The 24,391-nt window shown below is 38.7% G+C and overlaps 1 protein-coding gene across 1 annotated transcript; it reads right to left on the reverse strand.

Annotated features, from left to right (window-relative positions):
• Nucleotides 1-3,637: 3,637 nt before the first annotated feature.
• On the reverse strand, nt 3,638-24,230 carry LOC121397190. Its single transcript, XM_041573507.1, has 7 exons — nt 24,165-24,230; nt 22,542-22,868; nt 8,179-8,508; nt 7,364-7,666; nt 5,348-5,458; nt 4,913-4,956; nt 3,638-3,765 (listed from the first exon to the last, which is right to left on the reverse strand). Exons 1-7 carry the CDS (start codon nt 24,196-24,198, stop codon nt 3,709-3,711), a joined length of 1,206 nt encoding a protein of 401 aa, XP_041429441.1. The 5' UTR covers nt 24,199-24,230; the 3' UTR covers nt 3,638-3,708.
• Nucleotides 24,231-24,391: the final 161 nt, after the last annotated feature.

Consider the following 24,391-nt stretch of genomic DNA (forward strand, 5'->3'; position numbering starts at 1 on the left):
CCCTTTACAGTCAATTACTTTTGGCATGTAAATATATGCAAAATGATCTGAGGGATCCCTGTGAGAATAGTCCAACCTGCTCCAAGGGGCTTAGGAACTGTTTGGTCCCCCTTACCTAATCCATTCATGAGATGACAGGAATTTTTTCACAGCAATCCCAAGCAAACTGATTATTGTTGGAAAAAAAAAGGTTGAGGACACATGAGAATCATTGTCTTGCTGAGCAAATCAAAAGCAAGGTCATTGGAAGCTATAAAGGATTCCCTGCAGCCGCTCCCAGTTGGAGACGTTTCAGGTGAGCAAGGATGGTATAATCCTGATTCTAGAAAGGAGTGCCAGAAATACATCTACCCCAAAAGTGTATGTTTATATTTTAAAATTCATTTCACTTTGGGAACATTGCATTGCTGTAAACACGTTCAAGTAAAAGGCCATAAACCAAGTGCTTTTATAAAGGGCTGGGAACTCCGAAATGGAGTCAATAATTTCTATCTCAATAGAAACCTCCTGAGTTTGTCATTGTCGAGAAATTCTCAACCGAAAACCCTAAAAAATGTGCAAATTTGTTGGCTGTACACATATTCGTGTTGGATACAGTCTGAAATAAAATGTAATTCAAAGCTCTCAAACAGGCAGAGACTTTTATGACATATGACAATTAATATTTAAAAAATATTGTTTAGTTGCTGTAAAATCTGGGTTCCCCTTAATTTGTCACCTGCATGGGGTCCTGACCAGCAAATCATTTTTTCCATTGCAAGATTAACCTCAGACCAACCTAAAACATCAGTTGTGGTCACTGACTTCATGGACTTTTAGCACTTCTCTTTAAACTTTTAGACTTATTGTATATCTCACCTAAGAGGCCAACAATGGTGCAATTATCATTCATATTTCTGCATTCTAATTCTATATTTCCCCCATTATATTATTTGTTTACTTAAAGTGATACTGACACTAAAAAAATTACTTTTTAAAATATGAATGTACATTAAAAGTTACCTATATGTCATGTTGATCGTTTTTTGCTGAGAGGTTTGTTTTTGTAAGTAATTGTTAGTTGAAGTTTCTAAACATGCCTGTTTTGCCAACCTGACTGTCCCATCTCAGTCTGTCAGTTAAAGTTTCTACTGCTAACGGACTCCTGCTGCACAAATGTGCCCCCCCCATACAGGAACAAGAGGCATCAGACAGGTAATCACATAGTTACATAGTTACATAATTAAATTGGGTCGAAAAAAGACAAAGTCCATCAAGTTCAACCCCTCCAAATGAAAACCCAGCATCCATACACACACCCCTCCCTACTCTCACATACATTCTATATACCCATATCTATACTAACTATAGAGCTTAGTATCACAATAGCCTTTGATATTATGTCTGTCCAAGAAATCATCCAAGTCCCTCTTATAGTCATTAACTGAATCAGCATCACAACATCACCCGGCAGTGCATTCCACAACCTCACTGTCCTGACTGTGAAGAACCCCCTACGTTGCTTCAAATGAAAGTTCTTTTCTTCTAGTCTAAAGGGGAGGCCTCTGGTACGGTGATCCACTTTATGGGTAAAAAGGTCCCCTGCTATTTGTCTATAATGTCCTCTAATGTACTTGTAAAGTGTAATCATGTCCCCTCGCAAGAGCCTTTTTTCCAGAGAAAACAACCCCAACCTTGACAGTCTCCCCTCATAATTTAAGTCTTCCCTCCCTCTAACCAGTTTAGTTGCACTTAGTCTCTGCACTCTCTCCAGCTCATTTATGTCCCTCTTAAGGACTGGAGTCCAAAACTGAACTGCATACTCCAGATGAGGCCTCACCAGGGACCTATAAAGAGGCAGAATTATGTTTTCATCTCTTAAGTTAATGCCCTTTTTATACAAGACAGAACTTTATTTGCTTTAGTAGCCACAGAATGACACTGCCCAGAATTAGACAATTTGTTATGTACAAATATTGTGCAAATACTTTATGGCAAAGTTATAAGTAGCTTTCAATGGCAATATTATGATAGATGTAAAAAAGAGTTTAATTACTCGTGTCCATATCTCTTTAAGCTTTTTCATTAAAGCTGTTCCTTAAATGACTACTGATGTTATCCCCAGACTTAATTTTGTGGGAACATACAATCTCTTTGGCTCAGAACAATGAATTTGATCAGGGCATCTGCCTATATTTACCCATTCAACCCAGGTACTGCTTTCCTATTTCCCCATTCAAGTGGGCATCAACCTAAATTCTTTGTAGAATGTTATTTCTTCAAGAGTTCTAGTTGCAGCTGGATAAATACACTGAAGCCTCCATTTTACTTACCCTAATTTTAAGGTTTTCCATATGTTATTTCATTTTTAGTGGTCCCACCATATGTAATGCATAATACATTTCCCTGAATTTATGCCATTTTTTCCGGTCCCCTGAAAAATGGAAAATGGGGTTTCTACTGTACATAAAATAGCGTAACAATAGCAGGAAGAGTTTGTGCACAACAAAATGTCACTAGTATAAAATCTATGTTTATAATTCTATTTCAATCTAGGGGAAATCTGCTTTGTTCCCAGTGTGGCAGAAGGGTTAAAAGATAAGAGTCATCCAAAAAGAAACAATGAGGTGAATACAGGACAGGAGCAGAAGAGGGGGGTGAGGTGCAAAAATATATTTTATAATATTATAGATATTTCTATCTATACAAATATATAGAGTGAGGCAGAGGGTTATTAGAGACAGAGAGGGGAGTGTGGGGGTAGAGTGAGGCCATGGATAGGTGGGGGACACAATGGAGCAGCAGGACAAGGAACTGTAGGGGTTAATGTGCTTTGTGGCAAATGCACAGGGAGAATGGTTGTAGGCAAAACCCACAGCCAACCTGTACCTATAAGATTCAATAATGAATGTAGTTACACAACTATACACAGGTTCATTTATAGTCTCCATAACACACACAGGGTTTGTCACACCTAACACTAACAGTTCATTTTACACACAGACATAGATACACACACACACACGCATTGACACACACATACACTGGCATTTACTGTACACTCTAAGCTAAACACAACCGATTCACACTCATCTGTTCTGGGAAAGAATCTGATTCAGCAGAAGGAGATTCTCTACCCTAATTCTCTCATTCCTGACACAGTTGAGGAGCAGGGAGCATCTCACAGAGGGAAGTGGCAGAGCTAAATCCGGACTGCTGCTCTGAGCAGTAGAATAGGCATTGGGACTGGCCATTATTTGAAGGGGTGCTGACCTGACAAGATGTAAATCTTTCATTAGCTTATTGCAAGTTCTCATTGGTAATTTTACCCGCTTTGCCCCTATCTGTGGACCCCCATGAAGGCCAAACACCCCCATCTAAAGCTTCCTTTGCATCAGAAGAGAATCTTTATGGTAGCTATATAACCAGTACCGCATCTGCATTGGCACAGTATTAATACCAGTAACCTAGTCATTCCTTTCTTGCTAAAAAGACATCCGAACCTTTCTTAACACTACTGTATCTACTGTATTTGCCAGTTATATACAGTTCTGCATCATATTAAATCTCCCTTATTCTTCTTCGGAGATGCATTGGCAACATGTAATTATTATTTCTACAATGAAATAATGTGCAGCAGTAATTAGACAACCACAACTGGAGAAATCAATCCTTTATTGAGTAAAGTTGCCGTTAAATAAGATTCTTCATCATCCTGATACACCGTAGTTACTGCCTTCTCTGGGGAAATGACCGTGGATCCAGATGTGAATATAAAATCTCATCCTAAAGAATAGTTAAAATGCAGTTGAAACATCGTATCATCACCCAAAAGGGTAGCAGATTCAGCTCTATACCCAGGTGCAAGATAAAGTGAAGTACAGTATATATATATACAATATATAGCATTTTAATCCGACGTTTCGGTCCCACCTGGGGACCTTTTTCAATTGGGACCGAAACGTCGGATTAAAATGTGTTTTGTATGAAATAAACACTATTGCTTCACAAAATTACAGTGTGTGCTGATCCATCGTGTTATATACATGCCTGCCTTTGATCGTGCACTACTGGAAACATTGGTTTGATTGCTGGTACTGTATATATATATATATATATAATTTTAGGGTAGTTGTGTGTAATTGTCTCTCCTCTATGTTGTTCTGTGCAAGGAAGGGGAGGAGTCCTAACCCCTGTGAGCTAACAGGAAGGAAGTGTTGCGCAGGAAGTGCTAAGAGAGAGAAGCGGCAGAGTGAAAGCAAGTTGCTGCAAGCTCCCAGATATTACTTGGATTAAAGTCATTAGGGAACCCTCAGTGGCAGAAAATCAAGCTCTATTTACCAAAGTGAGTTCTTCTGAGGACTCTGAAGCAACAGCCACATAAATGGGAATCCCCCCCCCCCCCCAGCAGCTCAGAGATAAAACCAATATATTATGTAAAGTTGCCGCTGGATGTTGGGCTGTATACAGTATATCACATTGCACTGCAAATAAACCCATCAACCTTTCCTCTGTGTGTGATTGTGGATCACAGAAGTTCCTGGGGGGTATCACGGCCCAGTTTGCCCTGACTCTGGGTGGAGGAACTCCAAATCATAGGGGCATATTTATTATGCTGTGTATAAAACAGCTGGATAATACACCAAACATCGTCAGGCTTCAACATGTAAAAAATGGTGTGAAAAACGGCATAAAATTGTTACACGTTTTTTCTTCGAGTGATTTCCCCTGGAAGAAATGTAAAATAACGACAGCAAATCTTGGCATTCGCATAGTGTAAACCTTCATAAACTTGCCGTTTATTTTAAACTGCTTTTTACAAAGTTTTTTCAGCGACTTTTGATTTTCACAGCATAATAAATATGCCCCTTAGTGTACCTGCTCTCTGTAGCGGAGACAGTAGCAGTAGCAGAATAGGGCTTATTAAATATACCTGTGGGTTTGCTTCTCTTCTCCATGGAGCATTTCTTGCATTTACTGAAAAAAAAAAGATCAAGTTGCAGAGCAAGTTTTATGCATAAAAACAAAAGGGCACATTTATTAAAAATTGCCCAACCTCCTACCCTACTCGTAATGACAACTTATCTCTCAACTTTATTCACAATTTATAATTCTGAGCAAATCTATGAAATAAAAGTGAGTTAATCATCAGTTTTTAAGCCATTTGAGCAATCTGTGATGTTTCCAGTTGCCAAAATCATTAAGATGCACTTCAGTTGATATCTACTGTATCTCAACAAGGATAAAAAGGTACAACATTTTCCCAAATCTAGTAACCTATAGCAATAAATTGGATCTTTGTCTTAAACAGCTGGCCAGTAAATATTTCCTGATCGGGTTGCAGTGGGTCTGTGACAATAACAGTTACCTGGTCTCCTCCAGACCCAGTAGAGATGTGTTGAAAGCAGCAGAAACAATAGAAGACAGACAGTCAAGGCAAGTATGAAACATGTTGAATGAGAACCTTCATCTTCAGCATCTGTAAGACATTACACATCAGTGACTTTCAATTACATGATAGACAACTGCACATATAATAAACATGCACACAAATTTGAAAACAATATCATAAATTGACAAAAGGTTGCTAATGAATTAATGGGTACACCATAAAAATGAATTCTGGTATATTTAGAATTGAAAAATATCTTAAGTTATATGGTAAGTGACAAAAAACTATTTATGGTTAATTTACTCGTGTCCCCGGATACAAGTTCTAGAGCACTAAGGGGCATCATTCTGAAGAACAAAGACCTGTGCTTGTGGGTGGTCATAGCAGGGAGCAAAGAGCAAAAAGATGGTGGTGCTTGTCAGTCCGCCATTTGTAAATTACTTTTTCTTCTATCTCTTATGTTGTAAATAGGGCAGCCATTGTACTGCAACTGTTTTATGCTCATGTTGTAATAATAGAACCAGACATTAGTCTGTCAGCTGTCTGGATATCTTATGGTAACTGTGGTGAAACTGTAGAATTCTGAATAAGAGAGGGAAGTGCTTGATAGATCTGTCAGCTAACGAGACTATTACCTAAGAATTAGTATGGAGGCTGCTGCAGTGTATCTGGCAGGAAGAATGTGTGACACAATGAGGAGAGGAAGAGGCTTCTTTTGAAATCTCATCAGATTATAATATACAATATGACCATTCATCTTGACTTTGAGATGTAAAACTACCCCAGTAACAGTACACTACCCATCTAGTACTACCAGATAATTATTAATAATTCTAACTGTTTTACTTTACTATATATTTAGTTGTTGTGTTGGTGGCACGATCATGGGGTCCAAACTTTGATTCCAGGCAGGGCACTAACTGGGCAGGTAATATCAGCTGCTATACTTTGTTTCTGAGGAACAGAGGCAATACAAAAGAAGGAAAGGTATGTCTGTTTGTTAGGCAGGGTTTAAAAGCTAATATAAAGGAGGAGGTGCTGTTAGAAAACATCAGAGGGGCTGAAGCCTTATGGGTGGAGCTTTTCACACAGAGTCCAGCCCCAAGAAACACCCTATGTGGCGTAATATAAAATTAAAGAAGTTAATAAGAATAAAGAAAAAGGCATTAACAAAAACTACAAGTCTGTGGGGACAGAAGCTGCATTTAACAAATATAAACACTATCATAAATGTTGTAAAATAGCAATCCACAAGGAAAAGATTAAAAATGAGACGTGCATTGTGGCAGAAGCTAAGACTAACCCCAAAAAGTTTTTCAGGTATATTAATAGTAAAAAGATGCAGGCTGAGAGTGTGGTTCCTTTAAATAATGGTATTTTCCCTCTCTGAGGCAAATTGCGTTTTTTTTTGCCTTCCTCTGAATCAACTAACAGTTAGGTAGGCTATATATAGACTTAGGGTCAGGGCACACAGGCAAATTCAGGGAGATTAGTCCGTTGGCGACAAATCTCCTCTTCTTAAGATGACTTACCTCCCAAAACTGCCTCCCCTGCCTTCCCGCCGGCTCAAATGCAAATCATCGGCGGGATGGCACTCGGCGTGATTCATTTTTCTAAGTTGCCCAAAGTTTTCTTGTGAGGCAACTTCAGGCGTCTTCGGAAAACAAATCACGTTGAGTGCTATCCCACTGGTTTACTTCAGGTACTGTGTCCTTCCACACTAATGACAAAATTGACCCTAGTGGATGTAGTGGATACCTTAGATTGTAAGCTTCATTTAGGCATGGACTGATGTTAGTGATGAACAGTATAGGAATATTTTAGTTCAATATAAAGTCTTAATATTCTTATTCCATTGGTGGTCTACTTTAGAGTATATTATATGGTATTTTGGCCACGTCAGTACTGTTAGAAAAATATGTAAAGCAAACACCTATATTTTCCATGAATTCATATGCCTGAATGGGCTTTCAACGTTACAAATTGTATTACCTAGTCCTGTAGCCTGTCTATGGACAGCAGTGGGAGAGGAATTAAACTTCACTTGACAAGACAAACTCATCCCCTGGTACCAAGTGTCTCTGGGAATTGTGATATAACTGAGGAAAGTCAATGTGCCACCAGGTTCTTCCATAGCAATGATCCTGCCCTTCTGGCAAGTCCCTGAGATGTTCCACGTAATATGCACCATATGCTGAACAGCTGAAGCCACACAGGCCAGTTGCACTGAGGTGTTTGGAAGAGAAGCAGAAGGAGGAACCATCAGGTGGACTGAAGTGTTTGCAGTGAAGCTGTCTGTAATAAATAGAGATGGTAACAGAGATGAAGAATTTAGACAATAAATGAAATTGAATATTGTTAAATTTCAGCTCTTTGGTTTTACTATATGGCAAAGGCCCTAAAAGGGCAAATAATTCTCTAGAACAATTATTGTATTAATATTATTAGTATTATAAAGGCATATCACCTCTTATCAAAGCAAAGTTTGTTTCAGTAATGCTGGATGACGGATTGGTCAAAGTTACTGCAGTAGGAGTTATTCAAAAAGAGGTGAAAAGAACATTAGATCAGTAATGTCAATCATTCCTATAAGGCATACACAGGAACACTGCAGAAATCAAATTGTTCTGTAGATATTGAGGTTTACAATATAATACATTTTACATATCAAAGGATAAATAACTCAGTTGTGAGGGCTCACTCTTATCTGGGCAGATATATGGTAAAGCTTATAGAAAAGGTGCCACTCCAATTTATTATAGCCTTACACTTGTAATGTGACTGAGCTAAAGAACAGAATTCCTCACCTCCAGCAATGAGAGTTGTCCCTTTAGAGAAGATCAGTGACAGTGACATATGTAGATCTGCACAATAGTAGATCCCAGAATCCTCCTCCTGCACATCATATATTTCCAGGCTGCTGTTATCCTCTCTGTGATGATATTTATGTCCTTTATTCACTTCTCCCCAGTCGAGAACAAGCTCAGGGTTTTCTCCAACCCTCCATGTTCTTCGGTACCAGGAAATTCTTAACAACGTTCCATTCGAAACACAAGAGATTTTGGCTTTCCCTCCAACAGGAACAAACAGGAATTCCTGAGGTTGGTGCGGGGCGAATTGGGCAACTAACGCTGAAACTTAAAACAATCAGTGTCACTGCTAATGCTTTCATTATAAAGAGAGTATTGCCACAAACACAAATAGTTTCCAAACCTCTAGTTTGTAACATTTTTGGACACAAAGCCCTAGTTGACAAACAAGTTTAGTGCTAAATACATAAATACACCCTATTCATATAAAGTCTGTTATTGCCAGAAAGACAACAGTAGCTTTAAACACATTGGAGGCAACGGTTAACTAGATATGGGGCAAAAACTGGAGGATTTGTCTTTTGGTAAAAAGTTGTGCTTACACAGTCATTAAAAAAAGACACTATTAAGTTAATATAACTCCTAGTTACCTTACAGCTCATGCAAAGGATGGAAAAGAACAATACAACCTCTGGGGCTGTCTTAAATGTGCTGTGAAATGTAGGGGAGAAAATGCTTCCTTACCATAAAATATCCATCAAACTAGTCCTAGGATCAACACAAGCTAAAGAGATATCCAGCCCGTTCTTGAAACTATCCACAGTATCTTGCAGTTCAACTGCTTCAGCCTCCCTAACTCACTGTAACAGCGAAAGATACAACCTCCTTTCTCTGATGTAAGCAGGTTCTCTTCTCAAGTCTTTGGAAAGTTGTAATTGGTCTATATAATTCTTGGCCGATGTAGAACCATGGGTTTAACACCTTTGGTCTACAGACTTTGCGCTAACTGTTTATATTATTAGTTGAAAGTCTCTGTAAAGGTCACGTTCCGTTTACAAGAACATCTCAGCAATGTAAGTAATTACACAAAACCCAACTAAATGCATACACACAATGTAAATCCCACAAACTGCACAGAAAAATTGTACAATGTGACCAATAAAGCCCAGATCGGTTATAGTAACATATGCAGGGTTTTCTTAGTTTTAATGATCAGAGTAGAAATACACAGTTATCTGAATTATATTGTATACTGCTAGCCATAATAAGCCTACAATAAGACGTACCTGTTGATAATATCAGCAAATTGATCAAGTTCATCTTTAGATTATAAGAAATAAGGAGCATCATCTATACCACAGTTCACTTGCTGTTCAGTATTCTGCTCCTTAGACGACCAGAACTTGAAATGAGACTGAAGTTCCTCCTTCTACTCTATCAGAGGGGGCCGGGCTACATCATGGCCTCTTTTCATTTGCTTTTTATTAGCCTAACATTATACTTTAAAAGAGATATATGTAGTATATTCTATACAGGGTTTTGGGTTGCAAACGATGTAGTTAATGCATAGGACTTACACTAAGGGGCAGATTTACTAAAGGATAGGTAAACTTTAAAAATAAGTGAATGTAAAATTGATGAGGGTGTTATTGTACATTCATTATTTATTTTTAATTCCAAGATATTAAGGGATACATGTACTGTTAATATGAATTAATTTTGTTACAACAGCGCCACCTGCTGGTCAGTTTCCCACCAGTCTGACCACCAAGTAGTCAAGGAAGCTGTCAGAAGTAAGAAAGAGACTGCTCTGATGTTCTTCTGCTTAGGAAAACAATTAGAAACCTTTCTTAAATCTTTCCTAAGCAGAAGAACATCAGAGAAGCCTCTTTCTTTTAGGGATGAACTGAATCCAATATTTTGGATTTGGCCAAATCCTTTGTGAAAGATTCGGAAGAATATCAAACTGAATCTGAATCCTAATTTGCATATTGGAATTAGGGGTGGGAAGGGGTAAACATCTTTAACTTCCTTGTTTTGTGACAAAAAGTCACTCAATTTCCCTCCCCGCCCCTAATTTGCATATGCAAATGAGGATTCGGTTCAGCTGTGCAGAAGGATTCGGCCAAATCCGAATCCTGGTGAAAAAGGCCGAATCCCTAACCTAATCCTGAATTCAGTGCATCCCTACTTTCTTTCTCCTGACAACTTCCTTGACTACTTGTTGGTCAGACTGACTGGAAAATGACCAGCAGAAGGCTCTGTTGTTTACATTTTTGGGTGTGTGCTCTGTCAGATAAATTGACCTTCTTCTCCATTTTCATGGTCTTTTAAAATCTGGAAACGACAAAAGGCTGTGCACTAAGCATGAGAAGCAATTTGTAATTACGCATGAATCTCTGTGTACTGGAATATGTTTAAAGGGATTCTGTCATTGGAAAACATTTTTTTTACAAAATGCATCAGCCACTAGCACTCCTTCAGCAGAATCCTGCAATGAAATCTGTTTTTTTAAAACATGTTTTTTTAAATGTTTCATTTTGAAATCTGACATGGGGCTATACATGTTGTTAGTATTCCAGGTGCTCATAGCCATGTGACTTGTGCTTTGATAAACTTCAGTCACTCTTTACTACTGCTTTGCAAGTTAGAGTGATACCAACCCTCCCTTTCCTCCAGCCGCCCATCAGCAGAACAATGGGAAGGTAAAGAGCTACAAGCTCCCTGACAGCCGTATTGCAAAAAATGCTCCCTAGCATCTACCTAGTGATACATATAAGAACACCTACAGTACTAGTAAAAATCCAAGTCCAGTTAATCCAAGGTGTGACTCAATCAGTTACACTGAGTAGGAGAAACAATTGTTTAAATTGTAAATGTAAAATGTCCTTTTTTTCTTTAAAATATTGGATATTTAAATTTAAATGCAGCCATGTACATATAGATCAGGTTTATTTGAAGCATTTGGCACACACAAACAGACTCTTTCCCCTCTACAACAAATGTTTTGCCCTTTTGCATGTTGTGTAGCAAATCCATCACTACAAATGCATTATGGCCCTTGGCAATCAATGTCTATTTAGTGTCCTTGTGTTTTATAGTTGCAGGAGAAAACTAGCCATCGTAATACTATGGTCACTTCACACATTGTATTTCACAACTATTCCTGGAAATGCATAGGTGGACACAGTTAGATGAACTACTGATGCACTCAATTAGTGATGGGCGAATTTGCACAGTTTTGCTTTGCAGGAAAATTAGCGAATTTCCTGCAAAATTTGCGAAACTGTGAAAAATTTCCGAAATGGTGCCGGCGTCACGTTTTTGATGCTGGAGTCCATTTTTGACGCCGGCGTCCGTTTTTTTTGCGAAAATGCGGCGGCGTCCATTTTTTTTAGGCGGCGGATCTTAGCCAGCGAATTTTCGCGGCCATTTCATGAATTTATTCGCCAGCGGTGAATCGTGCAAATTTGCTAACATTTCACTATACACAATGTTCTAACGAAAGGCAGGCTACCAAATGAGGGTCATTTGCTGAAACCAAATAATGATTAGTGATGGGCTAATTTGTCCCATTTTGCTTTGCCAAAAAAATCACGAATTTCCAGCATAATTCGCTAAAAATTCACGAAAGGACAATTTGATGCACAATTAAGTCAATGGGCGTACGTTAATTGTCGGCGCCCGATTCGCCCATCTCTAATATTGATACATGATGCGGGTATGGGATTGTTTATCCTGAAACCCGTTATCCAGAAGGCTCTGAATTACGGAAAGGCCGCCTACCATAGGCTCCATTTTATCAAAATAATGCAGATTTTTAAAAATGATTTCCTTTTTTTCTGTGTATTAAAGAGTACCTTGTACTTGATTGAAACAAAGATATCATACGTTCTTATTGGAAGCAAAACCAGCCTATTGGGTTTATTAAATTTTTTAATTATTTTCTAATCATTGTGAAAGATCCGTTATCTGGAAAATGTCCTGAGAAATACAATTAAAAACAGACCTCAATTAATAGCAATACACTATCACTAAATTTTACTTTATCAAATTCTCAATTTAGGCCTTGGGATGCTGACGTCCCTAATCGATGAACCCATCTTGCTTCTCTCTGATAATAGATGGGTCATTGAGGCTTAGCACTTTTTACAGGCAAGTTACTTAACATTGCACATAAACAATAAGGGACCGATTCACTAACTTCGAGTGAAGGATTCGAAGTAAAAAAACTTCGAATTTCAAGTCGTTTTTTGTGCTCCTCGATTATCGAATTGGCGTAAATTCGCCTGAGTAGAATGATTCGAATAGATCGAGCGCAAAAACGCTGCGACTATTCGCCATTCGATAGTCGAAGTACTGGAACGAGCGCAAAAACGCTGCGACTATTCGCCCATTCGATAGTCAAAGTACTGTCTCTTTTAAAAATACTTCGACTGCCTACTTCGCCACCTAAAACCTACCGAATTGCTTTAAAAGCCTATGGGAAAGTCCCATAGGCTTGTTTTCCAAGTTTTTGATCGAATAAAAAGGCATTCGATCGAATGAAAATCCTTTGAGCGAATATTCGATCGAGCGCCTATTCGCCTGGCGAATATTCGCCAATTCGACTATTCGCCAGCGCGTAAATTCGCCCGAATTGCCTATTCGATTCTATTCGATTCTATTCCCCAGTCGAATTTCGAGGGATTTAACCCCTCGAAATTCGACCCTTGATGAATTTGCCCCTAAATGTTTATCCAATAAAACCTTCTTCTGCTGCCCCATACATACTGAAATTCTTTGGCCTCCCTTCCCCTTCTGATAATCTATATGCTGTATTTGTAATGTTAGAATATGCCGGTGGCCATTTAGCAGACAGGATGTTTTGTCAAATAATAATTTCCATTCCCTTAACGGAAACAAGAAAACCCACAAACCTTGCAAGGTAACCAAAGAGAAAACAAAAATATGAAGAATTATAATGATTGACTAAACGGTTCTGTTTGTGGGTGACCATTTCCTATGCAGGTACATTATTCTGTGCTTTGAATAATTTAATTTGTACAATATTTAGTCTCACTTGACAGTGTAAGTACAGGTGCTTATTGGAATAAGATGGAATTCATGAAGCCCTGGGCAATTTCAGTATAGATAAAAAAATGTAAAGTTTGTCTTCTATTAATATTGCCAAGATCAGAATAATACTGAAAAAATAATGAGAGAATTTGCAAGCAAGTAAATATAATTGCAAGTGAAAGCTATTCGTGTTGCCTCTCCTTTCCCTTACTAACATTGTAACACTGTAACACTAGTCACCTCTCCTCCAGTCTGGATTCCATTTCACACAAATGGCTTCAAATGGGTTTTTTGCCTTTTTTTCGATCAACTAGCAGCTAGGCAGATTAAAATAGAGTTAAAAGGTTGAACTTGATGGGCATGTGTCTTTTTTCAACCTAACGTACTAGGTTACAATGCCTTGCATGTTCTGTGAATAAACATGAACCTACATGTGCCCGACCTACATAGGCGGATGGTGATTTTTTTGTTTGGGGAGGCTAAAAAATAATTAAGTATCTATATGCAATAAGTCAACAATAGACTTAACAACAATTATTTTATAATTTTGTGTCACGCATAAATGGTGTTAACTTTAAAAGTACAACAACATTTTTTAAACCCTTTTAAAAGAAAGATGCACTTTGTAGCACGGCAAGGTGATATAAAATACATTTTTACAATACAAAATATACTTTTTCATCTTCATTTAGTCTCATAGCTTTCCCTCTGTTTGAGCACTTAAAGGGCACCTGTTGGGCAAAAATATTATCCCCAACCAAAGGTGCGGGCTAATAGAGCCTGCACTCCGGTTGGGGGGTTACTAATTTTTTTTAAAAAAAATTGCCCTCTGCCAGCGATGGACACCCGCAACGGGAGGGAGCTCACAGTGTAAGCGACCATGTCGTACATAGAGCATGCACATAAAGAGTCACATGCATAATGAGTAAGTTCGCTCATTATGCACATGCATGTTCCCCAACATGGCCCGATTGTAAGGGCCACCATCAGGGGGGGGACAAGTGCCCGGGCATGAAGGGGGGCCCAGCTCTTTCAAAACTGCAGCAGTGCTGGGCACACCTTCATGCCCGGGACACTTGCCCCCCCCTTGAGAGCGCCAAAGTCATGCGGCCATTTTCTAAGTACCTAACAGCCGAAATGCGGAAGTGCCGAAAAGTCAAACAGCCGAAGGACACAAAGCCACGAAACCAGCCGAAGCTGAACTCCTGAAGCGGCGAAAAGACCCGAAGTCACGAAAGCAGGCGAAGCCACAAGTTCAATTCTACTGAACAATTTGTGTGGTTTTTTTTTAATCCCCTTGCCACCAATGTATTATTTTAATATTCTATAGGCCCCTGCCACCAATTTTGGGGCTCCAATTTTTTTTAACTTGTAAGGGGGGCCCTAGCACCAATGTTTTGTTTTTTTTTTTAAAAAAAATATTTGTTGGGGCCCCAATTTTTTTTTACCTTGTAAGGGGGGCCCTGGCACCAATGTTTTTTTTTTTAACTTATAAGGGGGCCCTGACCATCAATAGCTTTTTATTGTGTGTGTGTGGGGGGGGGGGGTTACTTTTTTAGCGCAGATGTCTGTGTGATCTTGGGGCAGGATCTGGCTTGGGCGCCAGTGTGTTGTATTGTTGTATGGGGCTCCGTGATTTCTAATGGCAGCCCTGCTGCTCGTACCAGGAGCTCCCTCCTGCTGCTGGTGGCCTTGCGCTGGTGGGGGGGGGGAATTTAAAAAAAACAAATGCCCTCAAACGGAGTGTGGGCTCTCTTAGCCCGTACCTTGGGCTATAATATTATTTCCCAACAGGTGCCCTTTAATATTAGACTACACTCAGCTCCCAGTTACGTTTTTTTCTGTCCCACAGGGACCAGCAGGCCCAGCCCTCACATCACTTCAGCACACTTCATTTGCTGCATTTCCAAAACTTTTTAAGCCTCCAAAATAACCCCTCCAACTAAAACATTCCCCCATAAATCCCAGTAGAATTCATATTCCTGCCTCCCCACACTCCCTTCCTAGCAAGATTAACTCTTACAGCCACAAAAGACTCATTGTCTCAACCTTAGACTTGTGTCTGTATTAGTATTTGGTATTCTAGAAATCCGCAAACATATACAACAAAATCATATATGAAGAAATGCAGCCACATTTAATGCATGAATAGCAGGATGATTATTATTAATAGGTAATATTCCACACCTTCTGCTGCTCTGAGCTTCAGTTTCTCTGCACTGTAGATTTAGCTCCGTGTAACCCCTCCCTCTGCTGGCCGGGCAATTGTTCTTGGAAGCAGGGCAGGGAAGAGCAATAGATTCTGAGCCTAGGAACCAAGGAACAACTCCTGAGACAGCAAGGTGGAGTATATCAGGCTTGATTATTACTGTCTTACTCATCACTTCTCTATCACATCCTTCCCACGGAACTTTGCCAGTGCCCGTGCTACATTAATCGCTTTTGATTTTTAGTCAGAACCTTCTCCAGCACAATATTTCAGACAAGGTAGGGTACATTTACAATGGCCAAAGGTTTGGGAAGGCTTAGCCTTCCCAAGCCTTAATTAAAATCCGCCTATGCCGACCTACATGTTATCGGACCGATAGGCCCATGGGCTGAACTTACAGATTTTGTGAGAAGAACTGGCCTTAATAGAACGAATCAGCTCTTTCCTTCCTTTTGACCAACCAACAACATTTTTTCACCATAGAGTCCAAAAGGATTATCTGTCGGAGCACTCTACGTCTGGCCATTCATACGCAGAATCTGTCAAACTTTCCAACCAAATCTGACCATACATGTCCAGCTTAACAGGCCTGACAAGCAGTAGGCTAGGGCCCCTTGTCTCATAAAACATTCAAACTTTAATGTTTAAAAGTATAATGACATTCTTGACATTCCTACTTTCAGGAAAGCTCTTTCCTCTTTCAGGACAGTAATGACCCAAGCAATTCAGAGGGGATGGAGTCGGAGAACTTGACTGGCCCGCACAGAGCCATAACCTCAACCCAACTGAACATCTGTGGGATGAGTTTGATCAAGAACTGTGATCCAGGCCCGATCCCCTACACCAGAGCTGAACTATCTTTGGATGAATAGAAGAAAATGTCCCATATGCCCCCTTCAAGTCACTGATTGGTTACTGACTGGTGACAGATAAGTAGGAAGTTGGGTTCTGCCTATTACTTTAGACATAAGGACCCTCCAGCCTGTAATAGATGACATTTTTGGTTTACTAACTATATTGGAAAAAAAAAATATTTTGCACAGCCTATCTATTTACCCAGGTTAATTTATACACTGAATGTTTTCTTTAAGTTTTCCCACATCTAGTAAACCAAAGCAGCCAATCCGATTAAACAGCTGCCAAGTAAATGCTACTTGCTGATTGGTTGCTAGATAAGAAGCAAATCTTAAAGGAGAATTCAACCCTAAAGTTAAAAAAACCCTACCCCCCTACCCTACATAGACCCCCTCCCTCCTCCCTCCAGCCTAAGGGGCAGATTTGCTAAAGGGCGAAGTGCATGGCTCTACGCGTTTCGTGACTACACTGGTCACTTTGTCAGAAGTGACCAGTGTAGTCATGAAACGCGTAGAGCCATGCACTCCCCTGCCTTATCCTTCCATTATTTTTGAAGTGATATATGTTTTTAAATTGCATCTAATAAATGTGGATTTTAACCTACACATTTGTGCGAATCTACCCTACCATTAAGCCAGCAACTTCCGAGTGTGCCTTCCAATACTTCACTTGCCAAACTTGCCTTCACCAGCTCAGACCAGGTGAAGTGCAATGGAGTGTATAGGACTTCCTCAAATTTTAGTGCAAAAGTCCCAAAAACTGCTGGTGTCTTTTCCTTTTTTCAGAGTGATAGCCTGCAAAAGTCCTTACATTTTTTTGTGTAACCGGGTTCCCCCATACATTTCCTAACATATGGAACATAAACTATACACTGGGCTCCTGTGTAGGGCAATATAACAACTCTATTTTCTTTATTAAGGTTCCCTGGACTTGTTTAATGTAATGTATTTGCTGCAACATATACGTCCATTAAACGTTATAATTTCCTGCCGTGCGCAAAGTGAAGACCTCTAATGAAGTTGCGCTTCGCATAATTGAATACTAGCGCATCTTCACTTTGATTGCCGACGTAACGCTAGTGAAAATTCGCCAGCATTCGGTGTCCTGGACGCAACTTTGCATTTTAGTAAATTAGCATTGTCTGAGCGAATTTTCGCCTGGTGAAGTGTAGCGATGTGTGCGAAGGCGTCGCTGGCAAATTTTCGCAGGTTAGGGAATTTGTCCCTAGTAGGGATGTAGCGAACTGCCGATTTGGTGTTCGCGAACGCCGTTCACGAACACCGGCAAAAAATGCGAACGTTCGCGGACAGTTTGCGAACTTCGAACACCCGCTAAAATCGTTCGATTCGAACGATCGAAGGATTTTAATCGTTCGATCGAAGGATTTTCATTCCACTTATCCGTGTATAACATACTGTATGTTACATCTTATGACTCTTTAGACACCTTGTTATTATATATTATCATTTTGTCAAAAAAGGAGACAGGTTTTCCTTCTGTATCTCTTCTGCTTGGTTGCTGAAATCAGTAAAAGGAAAGCATTTATCCTGAAGCTAATTTTATGGTTTTGATTTGTATCACTTACCTTTCTACTCAAATCTTCCATTCTGTCATTAAAACAACTGCCTGGTTGCTAGAGTAAGTGAGGCCCTAGCAATAGTTTACATTTCCAATTGGAGAACTAAAGCACAGAACAACATCATTCAAAGGCTAAATACCACTCCATTCCCCATATGTAATACAATGCACTAAGTTTGCTCAGGAAACCCATAGTAACCAATAAGATATTTGATTTTAAACAGGTGACCAATAAATGGTACTTGCTGATTGGTTGCTATGGGTTATAAATGTTGTATGTTAGGATCTAAATCTGATTTAAATTGCATCAATGGGAGAAAGGCAACATCTAGTGGCAGATTTTTTTGTTGGCTAAACTGTGTATTTTAAGCAACTGTGTATTTTGTAGCAGCTCTTGTCTAGGAAGGAAAATGGCAGAAAGCTTAACACGAAGCTCAACTATGCTCTCAACACAGGGCATTTATGTATGGACCTCAGTTCTACTAAGGGGCACATTTATTAAACTTCATATTGTATTTCAGGTTAATAAAATAACATTCTTCTTCCATTGGTAGACTTTTTTCACATTTCCAGACATTATGCAACTTTCCGAACATAACTCATAAAAGTATTTTTCCACTCCCCCCCAATCCAATCCACTGTTTTTGTCCCAAAACTCGTTGAGCTAAAAAGAACTCATGTCCTTCTGCTTTCTACAAGTAGTTACAGTTGCTAATCAATGAAAAATGCCAATAGATGAAAAATTTATGGCAAAGACCTGCAACTTAGTAATTTAAAAGCAACACCGGAAAAGCATAAGAAATATGTGAACATTTCACAACAGTTTTTTTTACTTGTGATTAATGGGACTATTTGCTAACATTCAAATTTCTTTTTTTTTCATGAATCTTTAAAAATTTGTAATTGAAAAAAATTTTGATTTAAGTGTAAAAATCCAAAAAACTGTAATACAAAAATTCACCAGTAGTGATGCGCGAAATTCGCGAAACGGCGCCGTCGTCTAGTTTTTGATGCCGGCGTCCGTTTTTTCGGGAAAAAATTTTTGAAGCCGGCGATTTTCTTTCCGCGAATTTTCACAGGCGTTTCGGGAATTTATTCGCTGGCGGCGAATCGCGCAAATTGGCTGCAAATTCGCGCCAGGCGAATAAATTCGCCCATCACTATTCACCAGGTAACAGTTGTTGAGGTCCTATAGAAGTGAATGGGAGTTCCTATTGGACCTTTTTTTTATCAATTTGGGCTTTAAGAGGTTTTCTGATTTTTTTTTCACTATAATTGTCCGAAAAGCTTAGATTTGTAGATATTTTAGAGGTATTTGAATTTTTTTTTCGTGCTTTTTAAATTTGGATCTTTTTCTGGAGACCATGACATTCGTGGTGTTAGAGAAAGTGAGTTTATTCATGGTTTCAAAAACCTCTAAAACTGTTGATAAATGGGCCTCCCCAACCTTTACCCGTTACTTATTTGTTACTTATATTTTGCTGTATGACTAAAACATATTTAAAATAAAGAATCTATTCTTTGATGGATGACACCTACCATATCTCTTTATTTGTCAAAAAACATTTGGGTCTCTCATCGCAACAGTACAGTCATCTTCCAGATTTTTTTTTTACACAAATAAGCTAAAGTTTAGTAGCTGTACCGGCCTGGCTCACGTAACCATCAGAGAAAAAGCCAGTGACACAGGAAAGGGTGAGCAGGAGATGGGCCTCAAGTGGTCAGCACAGGGGAGATTTATATAGTGTGGTCATATCACACATATTTCTCTCAGCCCCTTGTCATTTCTACTTAAATACCTCCTGGAACTCTCACATCTGACAAACAAAATGAAACCACAGACACTGATGTTCAAGGAGAAGCACAAAAATTGTCTTTATACTAAAGTAACCGTATATTCCCATGTGGTATTGATATGACACCTTTAATTTACTTACTTCTGTAGTCCAGCTGGTCTCTCATTGTCTTCCAAAGAATTTGTTTTCCTATGTCAGCTGGAAGTATCTACTTGTAAGCATCAGAGACTTTATTGTGTATATATTAATATAGTTGTCATATCCATTCTTCTAATCAAAAAGCTAAATGATAAGAAAGGATATGAACAAGTGCAAGGGGCCTGTTAGCAAGAAGTATCAGGTCATTTAAATGTCCATAAGAGATGGGCAGCAATTATTGTAAATAACATGAGAATGACAATCAAGACTCGAGTCAGAGATAACGAACATCTTCTGCCAAATGTAGTGGTTTTATTTTATAAATCAGAAGAAGAGAGAAAAAAATGAAATAACATTAAAACCAAATAATTTAAATACAAGCAATCACTTTCCAAAAATTCAAATGTTCTCTCTCTCTCTCTCTCTCATTACCATACTGTATCTTTCGTTCTCACTCTCTCTCACTCTCCCTTTCCAATTATAATCATAAATCTAATATGTTTTACCTTCAATGACAAGGTGAGCACTGATAACAGTGGAATTAAAGTGAACTTCACAAGCCAATTTCCCATTGTGCCAATGTGTTCTGTCAACTGTGATGTGGTTAACAAAGTTCCAAGTCCCTGTAGGATCTTCCATAGCAATAACGTTGCCCTTATGATGAGTCCCAGAAATGTTCCAAATCAAATGGATCCTTTGATACACACTAGGAACAACGCAGGACAGATGAATGGTTTGGCAATCAAGAGGAATTGGGTTTGGAGCCAGAAGATGGACAGTGGGATGAGAAGTAGAACCATCTAAAATGTTGAGAAATGTCATGAGAGATTGATAAGACAATGTGTACAATTGTATTGCTATGTGTATAGCCAGCTCAAGTGTGAATGTTTAAGGGAACTCAATGTTGGTCTCCCCACCCTGTACTCAATCCTAGAAAGGCACCTCTGCTGCCTACCCTTAGTCTCAGCTCTGCAAAACAATAATATATCACAGATCTTAGTGATAAAAATTACACCCATAGACTCCAATGGGTGAAAAAGATTATTACGTAAAAAAAAATGTTGTTGCTCATAGACTATAAGGCATTTCAGTGAATTTCTGCCATTTCGCGAAATGGGTCAGATTTGCCCATCACTACCAGATAATCCTAAATCAAATAAAACTTAAAATCTTTGTGTAGGGGACTGATAAAATAGTTGCCCTTTGTTAGGCAATCCCCTAAGGTTTGGCCAGCTAAGTGGCCCCTTATCTAAGGTTTAGGATAAACTCTGTCATAGTTCACACTAGGGGGTATATTCATCAAAGAGTGAAGTTAGAGATCACCACAGTCCACTACAGTGAAATTCCGCCTCACTCCATTCATTTCTATGGGATTTTTAAATAGCGTATTTATGAAAGGGTGAACTTTCACTTTCACCCATTAATAAATACCCCTTTAAAAATCCCATAGAAATGAATGGAGAGAGGCGGAATTTCACTCTAGAGGGCTGTGGTGATCTCTAACTTCACTCTTTGATAAATATACCCCTAGGTGTACGAGATCGTATTAGAATCCTGGGTGCATCCCAGAGTAGGGATCAAGTGTACTGATGTAGGAACAGCTTTAGCCTGCGTAGGTTCCATTTAAGGAGAAAGCTGCTGTGCCATTTCTGAAATAAGCTGTTTTTTTCCCTTTTTCAGCTACTCAGTAAGGCAGCCCCATCACATCACTGTGCTGGAACAGGTTCTCTCCCATGGTCATTATCCCTTCCTTACCCATGTACTGTTTATGGCAGGAGGGTGGGAGGTTGCCTGCTTCCTAGCTGTACACTTCCTACTCCTCCTATTTAAAGCTCAGACCCTTCATCTTCCTAATTCCTACCTAAATTATAAAATACATAATATCTGCCCCAATAACACCTTGATGATCCCCTGTGTATATCTCTATTTACATAGTTACATAGTTAAATTGAAAAAAGACAAAGTCCATCAGGTTCAACCCCTGCAAATGAAAACCCAGCATCCATACTCGCACCCATCCCTACTTTTAATTAAATTCTATATACCCATACCTATACTAACTATAGAGTTTAGTATCACAATAGCCTTTGATATTATGACAATAGCCTTTGATATTATTATTAGTGATGGGCGAATTTGCGCCGTTTCGCTTCGCCAAAAAATTCGCGAAATTCACGAAACATTCGCGAAACGGCACCGGCGCCCGTTTTTGACGCCGGCGTCCGTTTTTTCAAGAAAAAAAATTTTGACGCCGGCGAATTTTTGCCGCGAATTTTCACGGGCGTTTCGCGAATTTATTCGCTGGCGGCGAATTTATTCGCTGGCGGCGAATCGCGCAAATTCGCCGCGAATTTGCGCCTGCTGAATAAATTCGCCCATCACTAATTATTATTTATTACTTATACTTGCACCAAGCTCATTTTACAGAGCACCTTCTTACACACTTCTCTGCTGGCTCTTCCAATGTAAATACACAGCTACTTTATTTGCAAATGGTTGTGCTCCGAGCCCTAATGAGCAGCACAATCAGTGGATCTCCTGCAAACCAAGGAGATTGGCAACAAGATGAGCAAAACAGGGCAAACACGTATTTATAATTAAAGAAGGGGTCAACATTTTTAATAAATAAACACTGTGAATTTACAATCCTGCTAAAATCAACATGGTCTCCTTAAAGATATCAGATAAGCATTGACATGTGTGAGCAGAAAAGGCATTAAACTCACCTCCCACAATTAAACGTATCCCCTTTTCAGCGATAGCATCGAATGAAGAACAGTAATATATCCCTGAGTCATGTTTTTGCCCATTAAATATCTCTAGTGATGTTCTGTTTGCATCAGAGTTACATAAGTATTTATGTGGATTATTGTTGCCCGTGCACGACACAACTGTCTTTAGAGGTTCTCCCAATGCAAAAGTCTTTCTATACCACAGAAATCTACTGATGTTATTTAATTCTTTATCAGAAGAACAAGAGATCTTGGCAGTGCCATTCACTTTAGTAAATACAATGTCCTCAACTGGGTAAAGAGTCATCTGAACAGCCACAGCTGAAAAACAAAAAGGATAAAATGATTCTCTGTATCATTTATACATACACCACCACAAAAATTCAAACCTGTTTTTCTGGATATATTTCATTGAAATACCGCTACATATTAAGAAACTCTAAGATTTATATTGCGCCAGCAATTCATACATTAAGGGGCAGATTTAGCAAGGGTCGAATTTTGAGTTTATGGGAGTTTCTAAAAACTTCCATAAACTCGAAATTCAAAAAAAAAAAATTACTAATCGAAATTTATTAAAAAATGAATAGGATCGACCTGCAAACTCGAATCGAATTCGATCTAATTCGATTCGAGTTTTTTCACACCAAAAATGTTTATTTTTAAAATTGATTGTAGGAGGTCCTACATAGCCCAAAACACCAATTCGGCAGGTTTTAGATGGCAAATAGTCAAATTTGAATTCTTAAAAAGGGACAGTACATGATAACTTTCAAAATTCAATTTTTTTTTAAAATCGAATCAAATTTATACTATTCCCTAGAAGAATTACACTAAAATAAACTCCAAATTCTAATGTAAAAATTAAAATTTTAAATTTGATCCTCAATAAATCTGCCCCAAACCATTGCAGCTGAGTTTCCACCTTCGCCTTAAATGTCAACTGATTTTTAAACAAGTCATTTTCATTAACACCAAAACATTAAGGGCCAGTCCACACAAGGAGATTTGGGGCGACAAAATCTCCCCGAATCTCCTCGTGTGGCCTTACCCTAAAGAGTAATTAAAATATAATGTGTGTTTGCTTCAAAAACTCTACCATAGTTAATATGCTGTAAAAAAAAAAAAGTTGCTTTAAAGCCCATGAGGGCAGCCATTCAAGCTGAAATAAAAGTTTATTATTAGTGATTACACACAGAATCTACAGAATCTTATACAGTATATATTGTAGGGATCTGTAGGATTAAACATTTGAAGGGTCATGATCCATTTAATCTTTTCAAATAAATTGTGTTTATTATGGGGGAATAGCCATACTGGCCTTGTATAGTATTTATCTGTACGGCAAAGTAGAGGCTGAACAGTGTAGTACAGGGAATATCTATACTGGCCTAATCATTTGTTTATCTACACACACTAACCCAAATTCCATTCCCTTTACCTCTTTACTTCTTTTTTTTTTTTTTTGCTTTGGTTTATGTTATTATTATGACGTTTGTTTAGGAGTTGGGGGTTTTCAGGGGTTACAATGAAAATAAAAACTTGAGGAGAAAAACCACTGGGCTTCTAAATAATGCAAACAAGAATATTAAATAAAGTTGGTTCAGGTTTTCTTACCTTGAGAGAAGAGAAGGAAGCTGATAAGACACATCTCTGTGTTTGTCGGATGAAATCTAGATGTGCATCTACTAGGGGAGCAGCTTTAAAAAAAAAAGCTTAATAGCCACGCCCATCTTTTCTTTTGTACGTAATCTTTACATTTCATCAGTCTTTGCCGTGCTTCAACAGTCTAGCTGTATACATAGATGAAATCGAATATTAATTGATTACTGTACAATTCTGTA

The sequence above is a fragment of the Xenopus laevis genome, chromosome 8L (assembly GCF_017654675.1).
Source record: "Xenopus laevis strain J_2021 chromosome 8L, Xenopus_laevis_v10.1, whole genome shotgun sequence".
Taxonomy (NCBI): domain Eukaryota; kingdom Metazoa; phylum Chordata; class Amphibia; order Anura; family Pipidae; genus Xenopus; species Xenopus laevis.